Source organism: Copadichromis virginalis, linkage group LG12 (genome assembly GCF_057382275.1).
Source record: "Copadichromis virginalis isolate Kocher_CV1m ecotype Utaka linkage group LG12, C_Virginalis_male_GT1.1, whole genome shotgun sequence".
Lineage (NCBI taxonomy): Eukaryota > Metazoa > Chordata > Actinopteri > Cichliformes > Cichlidae > Copadichromis > Copadichromis virginalis.
In genome coordinates this window covers 17,996,705-18,013,882 of record NC_140629.1, presented here as the reverse complement: position 1 = coordinate 18,013,882, position 17,178 = coordinate 17,996,705, and the positions used below count along the sequence as shown (strand labels likewise).

General features: G+C 39.6%; 1 protein-coding gene across 1 annotated transcript in view; it reads right to left on the bottom strand.

Moving 5' to 3' along the window:
• The window catches only part of adgrv1 (adhesion G protein-coupled receptor V1), a 116,681-nt gene extending 99,718 nt beyond the window's left edge, over positions 1-16,963 (bottom strand). Inside the window, exons 1-20 of the mRNA XM_085475126.1 lie at positions 16,778-16,963; positions 15,913-16,062; positions 13,508-13,603; positions 12,917-13,021; positions 12,500-12,613; positions 12,065-12,295; positions 11,580-11,917; positions 10,613-10,883; positions 9,208-9,534; positions 8,556-8,732; positions 8,165-8,388; positions 6,893-7,019; positions 6,079-6,264; positions 5,716-5,896; positions 5,220-5,383; positions 5,010-5,133; positions 4,652-4,912; positions 3,305-3,431; positions 2,894-3,117; positions 1,989-2,717 (exon numbers count right to left, since the gene is read on the bottom strand). Coding sequence (XP_085331252.1) covers positions 1,989-2,717; positions 2,894-3,117; positions 3,305-3,431; positions 4,652-4,912; positions 5,010-5,133; positions 5,220-5,383; positions 5,716-5,896; positions 6,079-6,264; positions 6,893-7,019; positions 8,165-8,388; positions 8,556-8,732; positions 9,208-9,534; positions 10,613-10,883; positions 11,580-11,917; positions 12,065-12,295; positions 12,500-12,613; positions 12,917-13,021; positions 13,508-13,603; positions 15,913-16,062; positions 16,778-16,963 — 4,342 coding nt within the window. The remainder of the gene's footprint in view (positions 1-1,988; positions 2,718-2,893; positions 3,118-3,304; positions 3,432-4,651; positions 4,913-5,009; positions 5,134-5,219; positions 5,384-5,715; positions 5,897-6,078; positions 6,265-6,892; positions 7,020-8,164; positions 8,389-8,555; positions 8,733-9,207; positions 9,535-10,612; positions 10,884-11,579; positions 11,918-12,064; positions 12,296-12,499; positions 12,614-12,916; positions 13,022-13,507; positions 13,604-15,912; positions 16,063-16,777) is intronic.
• Positions 16,964-17,178: the final 215 nt, after the last annotated feature.

The window sequence follows — 17,178 nt, the reverse complement described above, 5'->3', positions numbered from 1 at the left end:
TAGATGTTGTTCAGGGCTATTTTGTGACCGCTTGCTCAAAACTGTTCCGAGGTTTCTCCATTTGTGGATAATGGGACTCTCTGTTGTTCACTGGAATCCTAAAAAGTCTTAAAACTGGCTTTGTAACCCTTTTGAGACTTATAGAGATCAATGACTTTTCTGTTTCTCAGCTTTATTTATTTATTTTTTACTTTGTAGCATGATATGTGGCTAGTGAAATTGAACTCAGCCTTTGAAGTTAATTCATAATTTAATAAGAGGAGAGAGAATTACTATTTCACATTTGGCCAAATAGGAAGGATAGCTTTAATCCCTTTAGCAATTAAATCATCACTTAAAAGCTGCTCTGGTTATCTTTGTTTGTCTCTGTCTGATTTAAAATCTTGTTTGATGATACATATAAATGTGACAAATACAAAAACAAAAATCACCAGGAAGGGGGAAAATACACAGTACTGTAAATTCTAGTAATATTTCCTAGAATCTCTCATTTACAGTGTTTGTCATGCTGTCATATTGTTTGTCTGATTTACCAGTCACAGCCATAGCCACAGACTTTTTTTTTACTCCAGTGCAATTGTGTGTTATTTAACACAAACATATTTAACTTAAGACTTGGTGAGATCAAAGCAATTGAATACTAATTGCATCATTTTCACACTGATTATTGAGCCTCCTTTGCGGTGTTGTGTACCAGTAACGTAATAAGGGTCATTACTCCAGGGACCAGAAACAGAATCTTGATTAAGGTATACAAATGCCTAGGTCTAGCTCTTTCTCATTACTCATTTATACACTCACACCTCATGCACCTATCACTTTGTGAACTTGCACAAAGTGAGACAAATGCAGGAAATCTGCTACAGTGACCAAGTACAAAGCCCTGACACGAAGCACTCCATGCATAGGTTGAGTTACCAGAAGAAAACAATGGCACAACATGACTGATGATTATGGATAAATCCACTGTGACTGGAGTAAGCCACAGAGGCGTCAGAATATTTCCCCTATGGGAGCTTTTGGTCAAATTCCGGCTATTGTGCCCATTAATTAGAGAGAATAGGAAGAAAAGAAGATGCCAACCGATTCCCTTCAGCAGTAACAATGTGCAGCACTGCTGAGGGTAAGTGGTCACTCAAGCACTGGGAAGTCCCAGTACAGTACTCCTGAACAATGAGGAAGCAGCAGAGCATGTGAAGGTGCACATGCCTTTTATCTTTATGTAAGAACTTAAGACTCTGAACAATTTGAAAACTGTTTCCTACACAGTTTGGACCTTGGACAACATTTTGACACGGAAAACTAAAACTTTTTTACGACTCTTAAATGACAATTGAACAGTCTGTTACTTGTCCAGATTGGAAAGAGCCTTTCTCTTCAAGATTCAATTTGATTTCTTATTCCACACTTGTAAATATCAAAAGTTACTGATGCAAAGAAAAACAGATTATCTTTTTATCAATTGAATAGCTTTACTCTTAGCAGCAACAGGCATGGAAAAGGAGAGGAGTAAGGATGAAAAGATGCAGAAGGATGCAGAGGATGGTTATGGCATGCATGCAGTTCCTTCCACTGTTACACCTCACAAGACAACATTAGATGTGAGGATGATGAAAATATGTGGAGCAACAGGTGGTCCCAGTACTGTTTGCTAGTTTGTTACTCTAATATATAGTAATGCAGATACTAACTGCTGGTTTGCTTTGAAAAGCACAATGTCAAATCTTGTATTCTTTAAATCACCATCTGAAGAATATTAACTATGATAGGCAATACAGTTGGGTATCCTGGTCTCACAATGCTAAACAACTTCTTACTGATTCACTGACTTTCATTTTGACACATGAATCAAATATTTTTTTGGTGAGTTAGAGCTTTTTGTAATTTACCTATAGTGATTGTATGAGCTATTTATAAAGAGTGATTTTACCTTTGCAAGAAATGTGTCAAAGAAATTGAAAATAAATGGAATGAACAATGAAGCTTACCGTCACTGATGCCCTCTCCTTTGATGCTTTTCAGTCCCCCAGGAATAGGTCTGCCATCCAAGAAGAATTCAATAATCCCATCATCAACTGTTATGATGACATGTAGCCATGTATCTGCAGAAAACTTTTCTGCAGAGGCCCGGGCCACTTGGGTACTGTTTGAACCTATTACTGTATAATATAGCATCACAGTGACATGAGACTCATTGGTGTGGACCTTCACTCCATAGTACAAGCTTCCATTTGTTCCTTTGGATGCTATGAAGCCGTCAGTATCTAGTCTGGGTAAAAGCCAAGCAGAAAAGGTGAAGTTGCTAATGGCTGCAGGCCCATCGTCAGGTGAGATGGTACCATAAGCTCCAGGAAGCCCGGAGAAAAACCAAGTGTCTGTGGCTGAGTGGTGTCTCCTTGCATGAGGCCTGAGCTCTACCTCATCTGGAAAGGAAGCTACCAGGAGCAGATCATCCATCCGAGGAAGGCCCTGTGGGAAGTGACCAGAAACAATTTCCCAGGACACCCTTACATCACCAAAAGTGCCCTGCTTACGGAGGATGGTGAAAGAAGTCACATCAGCCATATCATCTTCAGAGAGAACATCTTCAGCTACTTCTTGGTCCATGTTGTCCTCAGCAATGGCAAAGACACCAAATGGGTCATCATTGAACGGGATGAAAACAGAGGCATTTAGAGCACTCTTAGCCAGTCGTCCGCCCTCGCCGGGGTAACCGCCTTAGAGAAATAATGGCCAAGTGTCAGAGTTTTCCAAATGAAAATTAAATCTGCAGTTACTGATGATTCAAGAAAAATTAATTTCATCTCATTTTCTCTCTGCTTTGTGAAATTTCTTCTCATATCTGTCTTATGCGTCTTATATCAGTTTTATTTTATGCTTTTCTTTTACTCACCTGAGATATTTACCAGCCTGAGGATGTAGAACTCATTGAACTCTGGAAGTTTATCAGAGATGGCTTCCAGGACAATAGGCTTGGTCTTTTCCCCTGTAGTGAAGGTGACTGATCCACTTGTGTTTGTAAATTCCTGGTTTTCTTCCAGAGGAGTTAAAGAATCGTTGGCAAACAGCTGCCAGAATACTGTAATATTCCCAAAACGGCCTCTCGCACGTAGTACACTGAGGAAAAAAAAAAGAGAAAATATTTCAGTAACAGAACATAGGTAATTGTCTAAAATATCAACTCTAGCGTTTTGATAGTACTTGGAGATTATAAACTACTGTTTTTGACAGAATCATGAAATAAATACAAATAAAAAAACACAAGATATTTCAAGTGAAGTAATATTAACCAAATGTCACTCACTAAAAATGATTGGTTTTTCCCTCTTCAACTGGTTTTTCTACAGGTTCCAAGGAGAAAATCCCATTGGCATCATCATTGGCCTCAATCACCACAGTAGCTGTGGCTGCTCCATACACAACTGCATCACCTGTGGACACATGCACATTATTGACGCTGGAATCAGATAATTAAGGAAAGGCAGACACACAGAGTGCTGGCCATATTGTTACTGCCATGTTAAATTTCACGCAATAGGAGGAGACTGTCTCATTAACATAGCGCGCTATTACTATGGTAACCAAGCCTAGGAGGATAAGGTGGATGATTTGTGAATAAGCTAAATTCCAAACAAAGGATTCTCTCTGCAGATGACTTAAAGTGAATATCACCAAGAACTAAACCAGAACTATTGTATTTGAAAGTTTAAAAATATGGAAAAAGTGTAGCTATAGCAGCACCAGAAGTGCAATATCCTCTCACAAGCACATACTTCAAGTTGCCGGACAACGAGTACCCTGAAACAAGCATGCAAATCTGTTTGTGATTAAGCAGACAAGGTAAAGAGTGTGAAGACGCCAGTATGAGTTTAGCTTACTTCTAACATTGGGATTATTGACTTTTAGCACAATCCATGCCAGCACAGCCCTCCGATATAAAGAAGAGGCTAACCCTTTCTTGATTCTACTCCATGTCAATCAGTAAACAGAAAGACGCCAAAGGAATGTTTGCCTTTGTCTCTCAGACCGTCTGGAGTTTGGTTATTAAGTTCCTGTTTTGTCCCACTGGCCTACCGTTCCCATCCATGAAAAACAATATAGGCCCATGAGAGCCTTTAGTCTTATCACAGACACTGCTAAATACCTCTGCTGCATCTCTTAGTACGTACAGGATACAGACAGAAATAATAAACAGAGCAGAAGATGTTAATTTCAGATGAATTGCTTGATTCATTTGAGCCACATTGAAAGAAAGACAACTGACTTTGAGTAAAAATGCAGATATTTTTATTATCCGAAGTGTAAAAAAAGTGTGTTTCTTTATTGGTTCAGAGTTAATTGTATTTTAAGTTATAGATAGAATCGGTCACTGATCAATTTGCAACAGACTAATGACCTGTCCAGCGTGTACTGGAGAGGATGTACCTTCCTCTTGTCCAAAGGCAGGTAACCAAAAGAAAATACATGAAAAATATGGTTTACTCTTAACCAATAGCAAAAAAAACGTCTTTATTACAAGAGAATGACATTTACATTATAAAGAAATGCTATATAAGCATATATTACCTGCCATAAACACATATATCATTGTAATGCATATTGCTACATTTTTGTTCTCATCACTTTTTTAAGAAAACAAGCACATACGTACCAGTGGCATTGTAGAGAACGATGTAAAAAGGCTCATCGGTCTCCGGTATGTCGTCATCTTTTACAGCCACAGAGATGTTCTTCGTCCATTCGCCCACAGCATATACCAGCACTGTGTCATTACTTAGCAAGAAGAGGTCATCTGGCGATGCATCATTGTACTCTACTCGGTACATCACTGTGGCCACGAAGTCTGCCCGTCCTGCCCTCACAACTGTAAAGTTGGCCACACCGCCTTCTTGAAGCCGCACAGCGACGGGTTCTACGATGAAAGTGCGAAAATGAAGGAAAGGGAAGGATGTCAGAGAGGGAGGACAAGCTGGAAAACACGTGTATTATTATATAATTAAAATCTTTACCTGAGAAATAAATGGGGTCATCATTCTTATTAATCCATAAGTTGGAACTGACTATGTTTCCCAGTCTTGCTCCACCTGTCGCATTTAACAGCGTGATGGTGAAATTCTCCATTTCTTCTGGAATCTTAAAAAAAAAAAAAAGAAATTTAAACAAAGAAAACTAACTGAGCTGTGGACGATGTGCTCTTTAAGGTTTAGTTTACATTTTACCTCATCAGGTACAGAGAAGAGAGTGAGATTTTTCAGGTACTCCCCCTCTTCGAAGGTGATGCTTCCTCGAACGGGGCGGACGTCTCCAGACAGTGCTGGCTCCAAGACCCACAAAACTGACACTTTGCCAAAGTGACCCCTGTTCCTCATCACGGGGTACAAAGCTGAAGGAGAAACGGGGCAAACAGACATGATCAATTTAGAAATTGAATGTTTTTTTTCTCATAGATAAACTACATTTGATTTTAGCTGTACACATGTTTATTTATAGCAAATACAGGTAATACAGGCCATTCACTAGAGGAACTACTTTAACATGTCCTCATGTTTTACACAAAAACACAGACAGCCTTTGTTTTCCTTAACAATCACATGAAAGTTGGACACTCTAATTTTCTGTGATTCACTCCTCTTAGATCCATTTTAAGTGTCAATGAGGTACCACTTGACCTGGAAAAGTATTACTATTATCTAAAGGACTGCTACTTCAAGTTACCCTGGAGCGTCTCGTCTCCTTTGCTCTCATTGATGGCCACTGTCAGTCCCGACTGGCTGAACTCAATGACTCCGTAGGGGTCATCGTTTTTCCGAACGGTGATGTTGACCTCCCGGTGGTTGCCAAGACGACTAGGTGGAGTGCTGTGGCTGCTAAGTACCACAGAAAAAGTCTCGTCCAGCTGTACCCACACACATAACAAAATAAACAAATACAGTAATCACACTGAAAAAGTTTTAAAACATTAACTTCATAGCTTATTAAATGTGAAAGTAGGAAGGATAATGCATTTGAATTACACTGCAGCACTGTGTAAAATGCAGAAAATAAATAAGTAAATATTAATATCTTGCCATTTCTTACCTCTGGCACCCCATCAGGCCGTGCCACCAGCGCCACCACCACCTCTCTCTCTCCGGGTTTAAACTCCAGAATGCCCGTAGCACCGTAGAATTCATTGTTGCCCGAGGGCATAACAGCATATCGTATCAGCTGTTTCAGAAGCTGTCCCTGGGCTCTGACCACATGCAGTTCAACCGCCTCACCCTCCTAGGTTAGAAGAGACAAGCTTCAGAGCAAAGAAGCTAAGAATATATTCAGTTGAACCTTTAAGTCAATTTTAACTCATTTTTCAAAAATACATTTTCACAGCAACCATTCTGAAATTATTATTATTATTACTGTTATTACTGTTATTATTATTATAAAGGTTGTATTCAGGTAGAGACCTTTACTTAATGAAATCAGCAACACCTGCATTTGACTACTATTTCATGGTAATAAAGCTGCTACAAAATATTAGCTATTTCTAACGTCACAATGCACAGAAAAAAGCTAAATTATGAAGGCAAAACTTGGACTCTACATGTGTAACACACATTAGGGAATTATTTCAAAGTCCTATCACTAAGTTACAGTAATTGTCAGTTATTGTGAGTCAGTCGTGAGTCAAAAAACACCTAAACTGACCAGTAAATTCTAAAAATTGTCAAGCGTAGCTATACCAATTTTGACTCAAAAAAGCAAAATAATAACAAACAGATTTGAAATTTATAAGCAGTAAGAGGTCTTTGACTGAATGTGCAACAGTTTGGGCCACATCCAAGGTCAAATACTACACATACTAATGGAAATAAACCCTATTTCTTTTTGGGGCAGCTTTAAAACTGTGGCTTACATTGATAACCCATGGACCTCTGGATAACGGGGAGAACTCAAAGACTCCCCCCGGATCGTCATTCTCCATGATGATAATCTCTCGGCTGGTGAAGCCGGCTTTCAGGATCTGATTTTCAACGTTACTCCTGAGACGTGCACACAGAAATGCATATATAAGCACATACACTATTATTATTATTATTATTATAACTAAACACAAAAGAACAAGAAAAAAAGACATGCCATTACATCCTCTTTAATGAGGAATTGTGGAGCTGCATTAACATGGAGCTGCTTTAGGGCAGGTATGTGTCAGTTTCATGCTGAGTATAGCTCTGAAATGTCTGCTTATTGTACTTTTGCTATGTTGTGTGTTTACGTAAAACGTGCAACAATAATAACAATGACTAAGTAGCTTAACTTAAACTTCTCAAAGCATTCTTTGTATTGTGTGATGCTCATTCATTATTGACTCTATATGCTGAAGCCCCGCTGTTTAGCCCACTTTTAATAACAATGTCAATCAACTGCCTGCCTGCCTCTTTATTGCTCAGCAGGGGAGTAAGTATATGTGTATGTGCTGGGAAAATTGAACCCAAGCAAGCATAACATAATGGGAATAACAAAGACACGACAGGATGAAGCACTCAAAACAGTCACAGTCAAGGCACTGCATGCATACAAACACTTGCATCTTTAAATGGTACATAATCAAGTCTGGTTAAATTAGTGCAAGAACATATAAAGAAGATTCTCAATTTTCTTCCAACAATCCTTTTCTTTTGGAATTACGTTTTTTCACACCATCACAAAATCCCCCACCGTGTCCCAGACCCCCTCATCCCCACATTGACCAAAGACCTCCAGAAAGCCTGAAGTAGGCCCTTCTGTGAAAAACAAAGACGTGATTCACGCCACACAAAAGCCCCAGGTTCACTCCACTCTCCACTTACCCAAAGTACACTATAAAGCGTGCAGTCTCCACCCTGCAGGGGACGAGTGGGAGGGAGAGAAAGCTGTCGTTCTCATCCAAATGTAGACTAACAGATTAACCCCCAATAAACATGCATCGCAAAACAAGCTAAGGAAGAACGGGAAGAATCAGGACCTAGTCAGCCCCTCCTTTCCTATTGGACTCAAGTGGTGCATAAGCTGACTTTAAACCATTACAGATAACCTCAAAAAGTGAATGTATTATAGTTATTGCATGCCAAGACTGATTTGATAATGACTAAAATAAACACTTAAAATAAATATAACGATGAATGTCAATTAACTTTAATGGCCCTACCTATCGAGAGTGAGTAGTAAGGTCTCGTTGACTTCTGGGATGTTGTCAGCCAGGATAGTGAAATTGATGGAGGCATCGCCCTGCCCAGAGACGAAGATGACAGAACCACCAAAAGGTTTCAGGTCATTAGCAGTAACATCCCCACGATTGGCTCCAGTTGGCTTAAGACTCCAGAACACTTCAGCCCAACCGTCCGTCCCATCACGCCGCAGAGGGAGGCTGACCTACGACAATGATCAGAATCAGCCTCTTACACTTAGACACAGTCTGTATAAATTATTCACACTCCGAACATTGTTGTTTCTTTTTTCACTGAATGTTTATGAAGCACTGAACTATGAAAGCGAACAAAGGCAAGCTTCACAAAACTGATAGTCTTTGTATATCTTACTGTGCTGGTATTGCTGTCCTCTGGTTCATAAACCACCACTGTGGTGTTGCTTGTAAAGCCAATTTCCCCATTTGCAATGTCAGGGGTGACAGTCAAGGTCAGGTTTAGCGATCCTCCAAACCTTGGGCTGTTTGACGGAATTGAGGGACTTATGTCGATCAGTTCCAGTGTATTCAACTACAAAAAATAGAACAGAAAAATAGAAGGCTAGATACATATTCATCAGACAGAAAACAACAAATTACACTCAAATACGACTGTATTGTCAGTTTGTAGGTTGCATTGAAAGACCTGTTGATGCTCCCCTCAGTCTATGTATATTTGTACACATATGTGTTTGTATTGAAGCTGAAAGTGTGTGAAGTAATTAAGCATCTACAGAATGTGAAGAAGGCTTTTCTAGTACTTTTTTGCCAGCTTTAAGGGTTAGGTGATGTTGTTAGTTTGGACAGCTGGGTAAATCCCATAGCAACATGCCAGATTTGAGTGCCAATGTAAAACCATTCACACATCCAAATGAGGCACTTAAACCTTGAATAGTACCAATTTGGCCAGAGGTACAGACAGAAACAGAAGGAATGCATTTGGTGATGTGAATGTGAAACGTCGCAGCTGAATTACAACTTAAATTACCTTGTTTCAGTGGTATTACCTGTATTAAGAAATGAGCTCCATTCTGCAGAAAGGCATCATTCCTGATCGGCAGTATGATGTGGACCATCCGCTGACGGGCAAAAACCACATTAATGGTCCCGCTAACATTCAGGACGTGGTCACGGGCCCGTGCTGGGTCTATGGGACCCGCAGGAATGTAGAGGGCACCGAAGGCCATAGACACGTTACCCAGTGTACCACCACTCCGCAGAAAATTCAGAGACAGGAAACGGCCCTCAGGTTGGCTCTGGATGTTCTGCTCTTTGCCTGGGTCAAACCGAAAAAGGCCGTAGACATCGTCACTGTCCTGAATGTAGAAAACCATCTGAGGAAATTGTGGGAGAAAAAAAATTGCAAAGAAGAAGGAGACATATGGAACATTTTGAATGATGAAGGAATGATGTCTTTTAGAAAACACAAATTGCCCCTCAATTCATAGTTTCACTGCTAACAAGGGTTGTACAGTCCCCGTATGGAGCGAGCTAACAGGTCTCAAATAATAGCAATGAAGCCTGGGTGTACCATCAATTACAGTGAAGGATTTTGTGGAGTATCCTGTTTTTATGTTACTAAGATTGTATCTTGATCATAAAAAAGAGAGGTGAGGAACAGAGAGAGTGAAGAAAATAAGCAAGACTGAGAGTAGTAAAACAGAGCCCTGAGCTAACTTTAGCAGGGGCATCCTCTTTAATTAAGTGTGCTAAGACTGTTAAGAGTAGTTTCCACGAGCATTAAACTGTGGTTCAGTCATGGAACCTATACTTGTCAGATGCACTGTTTGGCACGCTCACTGATTTAAAGCACAGTGTGATGTGCATATTTCCGTTTTTGGAATGTGATACAGGATCTGCAACTTCACTGACAGCAGTCATGAACTTTCTTTTATAGTTGTTTGCTTATGCATCGAGAAAATTCTTCTGAGCAAACTTGTTCTGCACACATGGCAAACAGGCCCTATAGTCCCATCTAATGCCTTGAACATAAACAAGTCTTGGATCTGCCCACTGCTTTCACATGTAGCCAAGAGGCTTGGACAAAGATGGAAGTAATAAAAACTTGTCACCATTTCATCCGTGCTTAAAAAACCCCCCCACAGAAACACCCCACTCAGAGTGTGCCGCCTGTTTCGACTTTGTTTTGATTCAGCCACATTAAGGGAACACCCACAGAGCAAAGTTACACACTAAGGGGTCGACTTTTGCAGCATGTGCCAAGTTTGCCACTGTGCCTTACAGTAGGTCACACACATGCAAAACACATGCAACATGCGTTCCCTAACAAGTGCAGCTAATTTTTTCTTACATACCCCAACATAATCCTAATAAATAATAATATAAATAATCCATAATCCTAAAAAATTAAATTAATTAATTGATTTAAAAAAATACGTCTTTTAAACTCACCTCCATGGGTTCATCAACCTCAGCATTTCCAGTTACTGTACTAGGCAGCAATTTGAAAACGAAGGCCTCTGCTTCTTCAGGTTGATCATCAGCTACAATGTTTATTGGAATAATAGCAGTCTTGTCACCGGCAGCAAATCTTACTTGCCCCACCTCAGGCCTCAAATCATCTGACACTGGTGAACGATCACTGGAGTTTCTGCTGATGGACCAGTTGGCAGACACTTCACCATAGCTGCCTCCGATTCTTACAATAACGATGCCATCATATCTGGAGGAGTGATAATCTTGGATGTAAATGGTTGATTTTATTTTTACATTAGCGTTTAGATTTAGCTAGCATGTAACACAAGAGGAGTTAGATCACGGATGTCAAACATAAGGCCCGGGGACCAGAATCAGCACAATCTGCCCCACTGGATAGATTTGGAAATTCTAGAGGAGGGCATAGACGTTCAGACTTTTAAATGTATTTTAAAACATTTTACAGCTTTTCCTACTGATAAAGATCTACTTCATTGCCATTCATGCTACACAAGATTAACTAAGTGATTAATAAACAATTTAATAACAAAAAGGTGTTTTTTCAAAATTTACTATAGAAATTTATTTTGTTTTTCTACAATGGGACCAGAAAAACTGGATATTTTCTGTGAATTAACAGAAGCTACCAGATTTCTTTTCTGTAATTTTACACATGCATTTCTTAAAAAGATTTTCTTACAGCACTATTCATATATGTATCATGAAAAATCTAAGACATACTGCTGAAACCGCAGTTATTTTCTTATATTAAGCTATCTTAGGGATTAAATTCGTAGTTTAACTTCTTTACACTTCAATGGTCCAGCCCACTTAAGGTCAGAGTGGGCTGTTTTTGGCCCTCGATATAAGATGAGTTTGACATCCCTGATTTAGATTATACAACAAATTTTATAGTACCCATTTATAGAGAAAACAATGCTACCTCTGTGTCAGATCTTCATTGATGCTGATTGGCTGAACCAGTGCACTGCTGCTGATTGAGAGGACACCATGAGGTTTGTCATTGGGCTCGATGGTCACCTGCACAGAGTTAGGCGATACCAGCACAGCATCTCCTCTGATCGTGTCCTCCAGGAGGACCAGATGGAAGGACTCTGCAAGTTCTGGCACATTATCATCACTGATGTTGAACAGCAGGCTAGCTTTATAGACAAATGGAGGGAATGTAACTCTTCTGACTGGCTGTAGATCGAAGAAATCCACAGCTGGTGTGGCACTGCCCAGGCCTTCACCACTCACCACCATGTAATCTACAGAAACCTAAAGACAGTAGAGTCCAGATGTTTCATACAAATTAGACAAATGCTCTCTGTTTTCTCTACATATAAGTTGTTGATTGTGTGTATATGAGTGCTTTTGCAGTAAAAGACTATGTAAACATGAAAAACTAGGTTTAAAGAACACAACCTCAGTGTCAACAGAGCCAATGAGTGGTCCATCCTCAGTCAATCGACCTCTGGTCACATTGAGGGCAATGACTGCCGCAGACTCTGGTACTGCCATGACAGTGTGGGAGAACCGCAGAGGGCTGTCATTACGCAGGATTCTCAGCCGAACACTGCTGGCGTTGGGCTTGAGGAGAGCTCCCCCTGCTACACCAGTTAGTCTTACTGAAAACACTTCATCATCCTCTGGGACCTGGTACACAGAGAAAGCAAAACACATACCATTCAAAACTCTAAACATGTATGTAGCAAAAAAGATGAGGAAAAATTCTGTACACTTTATTTTACAGTTAAAAGAATTTCAAAACTTCAAACTTTTGCCAGTGCAGTAAAAAAATTTATAGAGACAGATTTTTAAGAAACTTAACTGGTCCAGTGTAATCAATCAGTTCAATACCTGGTCATCCCGAATAAGTACAGTGAAGTTCACTACAGCCTGGCCTACAGGAATAGTGATGTTTCCACTGTCGGGACTGAGATCCTCACTGGCAGGGTTGGGACCATCAGCGATCTATGAAGACAGGAAGGAGAATAACCCCAGTGATATTCCTACTTTGACAATCCATGAGCTCAAAATGAATGTGAATTTATCCTTACTATGAAACACAAAGCAGTTGCATTATTTATTAAACATAGATGTTGCTCATTGTATCTAAATAATCTAAACTCTTGAATCCACAAGTGTCTTTAAGGCAGTGGGATTAATTTATAAAAGCATCTAACAAGCTACATGCAACACTGATTTGTTAGACACTGTTAGTTCTTGAAACACAAAAGTCCCTTAGGTATGCTAATATTATTCACATGATCTCACCTCAAAATTTACAGTCACAGTACCGTATGTTCCCTTTTCTCTAATTAGAGTTAAAGGCACGTAACGGTTCCCTCCTCTGGGTTCATCAACTATGATCTCCTCAGTCTGAGATAAAAAGAAAGAAAACATCAAAACAGAACTTTAATCAGCTTACATTCTACTTCATTCATTGACAATTAGAACCATCCAAATTAAGAATAAATGGAAATGTAACATTTGCAGCAGCAAACAAAAACAGGTAATACATTTCATTTGAACTGAACCCCAATCTGGCAGTGGAAGCGAGCAAAATGCCTCTTTACACATGTAACAAGATAACCAAGAGAACATTTACATTTAATTTAAATTATTGTATTTAATTTTGAGATATCCATACTCTTTTTTTTCTGTATTATATATATATATATTGTTTTATTTTATTTTTTTTAAGATACTTGTCGTTATTTTTATTAGCAAACAAGTAATTTATTAAGTCACTGTATTTAAAGTGCTCAAATCCTTTGGTTTCCAGTTTTTTTTTTTACGTTTTTTTAAGTTTGTAAATTGGTGAACCAGCAAAGACAGGATGAAGGTGGATGGAAAGTTTCTTACTGAGTTGAAGGCAATTATTCCAAAGGCGTTATCATTGGACAGTATGGTGATGGTTGCCTTTTTTGGTGTCCCCACTGTAACACCATTTGAGGAACTCTGAAAAGTCAGGAGAATAGAAATGTTTAGATAAAGCAAAGATTATAGCGTATTTATATTAACACTCCTTTATCTTCCCCCCCTACCAAAGGTAATCCTGATCCTCATGTGGACAGCCAGACCGACTGCCTTATCTACGGGCTACACTACATTCCTGTGTTCCCACCGAGAAGCACTGGTGAGAGGGCACAAAGACAGGAAGTACTGGTTTCAGACCAGTTGATTTGTCAGGTTAGCTCTCTGCAGGAAACCTTTTCAGGATTTGTACCCTTCTCTCTGATTCAGTGCTAGACCAGAAAGACTTAACATCCCAGCAGGCCTAAAATCACACCATGAGTTACCAGGGCTTACGCCTAAGTGTTTACTGATGATCTGCAAGGTTTTATTTTTTTCCAAGACAGGATTCAAAAGAAAACAACAACAACAACACACTTTTACATGGTGTTTCCAGGGTTTCCATTAGTGAGCTTAAATATGTTTTTACAAGACCCAACAGTTCTGACATCCACCAAAACTTCAAAATTCCCTTTACAACTTTCAAACATCTGGATATGCACTCACTGCAGGTATTTTGGAAAATGACCAACTATATTACATTCTTGTCATAGTATTATAAACAGAAACACACATTTCTCCACTAAAGCATGTGTTATATCTCTTTAAGTTTTCTCAGCCAAACAAAGTGCATTTGAAACTTCTTATCAAAACCACTACATGTTTCGGTCTCCACATGTAAAGGTGAGCGCAAGCCAAGGCAAAAAAATAAAATAAAAAAAACAATAAAAAAAACTACTTAAGCCTCTTGCATTCGTCTCTTGGGGCTTTTTTAGACTCTAACATTCTTTCTGATGCTGAGCCCTTGTAGCACGTCAGCTCACAGACAACAAATCCACACGCACTTATGTGGACACACTCATGTAAAGAAAAAAATCACTTTAGAAACTTTGAAAAACAACACTGTTGAAAGTATGGCGCTGTAAATCAACCATGCCAAGTCTTTTATGCCATGATCCGCTATGTGTTTCTGTAATTTTGTGCTGTGCTGCTAGGCTGCACCTGCTCTGATCTGCAACGACTCAACACTGTTTCTGTAAAAACAAATCTTTTCCTGTCATAGTCAACCAGCAATGTAACAGATTTTATACACTGAAGCGTGATAATAACTATGGCCCTGATTTTCCCTTTATTTTCTTGTGTTTAATCCATGACACCTTTTGTGGCGCATACTTGTACTCCAGACATAACTCCAGTAAGCTGACAGGCTTGTATTTGGCCAAAGCTTTGTCTCATTGTAGTGTAAATAGAAGGGCTAAAAGTGGTCGCCTCATTTGGTCTTTCACTCTAGTAGCAGGCTAAAAATTGAGTTTTGCTACCGAATGTTAACCAGAGGTCACAAAAGCGTCAAATCGAGAACGACTGATGTGAAGAAAGCCACTCTTGCTGACAGATGTTTAGAATTGTTGCTGTTCTCTTAATTTAGACTACAGTCTCACAATCTGGGGTGTTTCCCCTACAATTGCCTTAGGAGAGGGAGCCAAAAGGAAAAAAAACCCACATGGAATAAATGATCAATTAATGAATGAATGAATTAACTTATTTCAGCATATTTGTGTACACTCATTGCATTTCACAACAATGTAGGAATCTCTACTGTGCTTTGCTTCCATTGTTGCGTCTCTACCCTCAGCTTTACTGTGTGTGTGTGTGTGTGTGTGTGTGTGTGTGTGTGTGTGTGTGTGTGTGTGTGTTAGTTTCACTCCCATACACAGAGAAAAGAAAAGGAAGGTAACTTTATGAGACAACTTGTTGTGTTAAACGGAATAAGAGTAACCCAACAATAATAAATCCATCTAAAATGAAAGGGTATAACAATTCTTTTAGGATTTGTCTTTTTTTTTTTTTTAAAGAAAGCTGAGCCGACAGGGAAAAGCGGGATAGTCACCCCCACAACCAGCCAAATGCAGGGGATTCAAATGACCTTTATCTCTAAGTGAGGGACAAGATGGGCAGACAACAAGACCAGCCAAAGCCAGCCCATCAAGGATACATGAAACCATGGAGATAGTCTCTAGGCTTAAGTCATCCAGAACTGTGATGGCAATTGGTTTGAAAAAGATTTGTAATATGTACCATTTAAGATCATTTTCACATCTTTCACAAAATCTGACACTGACGTAGCCGTGCTTTTTAGGCCATGTGTTCGCCTTATTTTTCATCTTAGATTAATTAAGTAGCACACTGAAGCGCAGTACTGAGGGACGAGAAGAAAGTGACACACACCAACTCGCAGAGAAGCAATGGGCTCTCACCTGTAACATGAGGTTGAACGTAAACGTCTCATCGGCTTCAGGCAAGTCGTCATCTTTCACGGCAATAAAGATGGTCTTACTGGACTCACTGGACAGCAGGAAGGCTGCAGCATTAATGGCTTCAAAGTCCCCAGTGTCAACTCCCTCTAGCTGAATGAAACATGACAACACATTTTAACTTCACTTTTTTTCAGTTTACCTATATTTTTATATTCATGTCAAAGTGTGCCACTAGCATACTCCAGGCCTGAACTTGCAGGCTCAGTTCAGAAAATTCATTTATACTTGGACTTGCTTGAGCAAGAGTTTCCTGAGCATCTATTTCTGTTAGTTGCTGGATGGAAGTCTGACATTAAACAGTATTTTAACCAGCAATGCAGCTCTTGGTATAAAAATTAATGTAACAAGAAATATGGTAAAGATATCAAGAATCACAAAACAAAACCCTAAAACTACTCTTCATCGCACCGCCAGTTCGTATTTCCAGACACCAACTGTGAGCAGCTGACACTGGGCTACATGTAGACGATGTAAAGCCAAAATCCATTCATTTCCAACTGAGTTTCTGCTGACACAGTGGGACTTTTATATCATCAACGTTGTTTGTTATAGACAAAACAGTTACTGATTCTGAAGTTCACCTGATGTGAAGGTCAACTTTCCCAGAATAAGGACACTTATATGTTTAACTGTACAGACAGAACAGGCTAAATGATTCAACAGGCTGCAGAATTGTTCAGTAATTTTCACTCACTGCTGTGAACTGTTGTGAATTTCTATATTATTTGTAAGTTCACAGCACCAACAGTTGCTAACCTATGCACATATTAGAAACATATCACTAGATGATAGCTTCATATCCTACCAGAACCAAAGCTGTCACATTGACTGGGTCTCCCACTCTCTCTATGACCAGGCGGACCACAGCTGCGCTGCTCTCGTTGACAACAAAGTCAGTCTGCCCCAGGAACCGCAGCGTGGCCGACTCTGATGTAGTGCCAGGGATGGACAGAGCCAGAATCAACCCAGCTAGCAGGAAGGCAGGGAGCATTCCTGCCAGCACATGGAAGAAAATATTGAGAAAAATGCAGCAAATCAGATAAAATATGTGCAGTGAAAGAAATAAGAGTTTTACATGTAAAGAAGTTAATAATAATAATAATAATTAAAGCTGCAAGCAGCGTTATGAGGGCCCTCGCACCCCCGGCACGTCGAGCCACTGCCAACACCTCAAACCGGCACGTCCGATGTGATGTCACATTGATG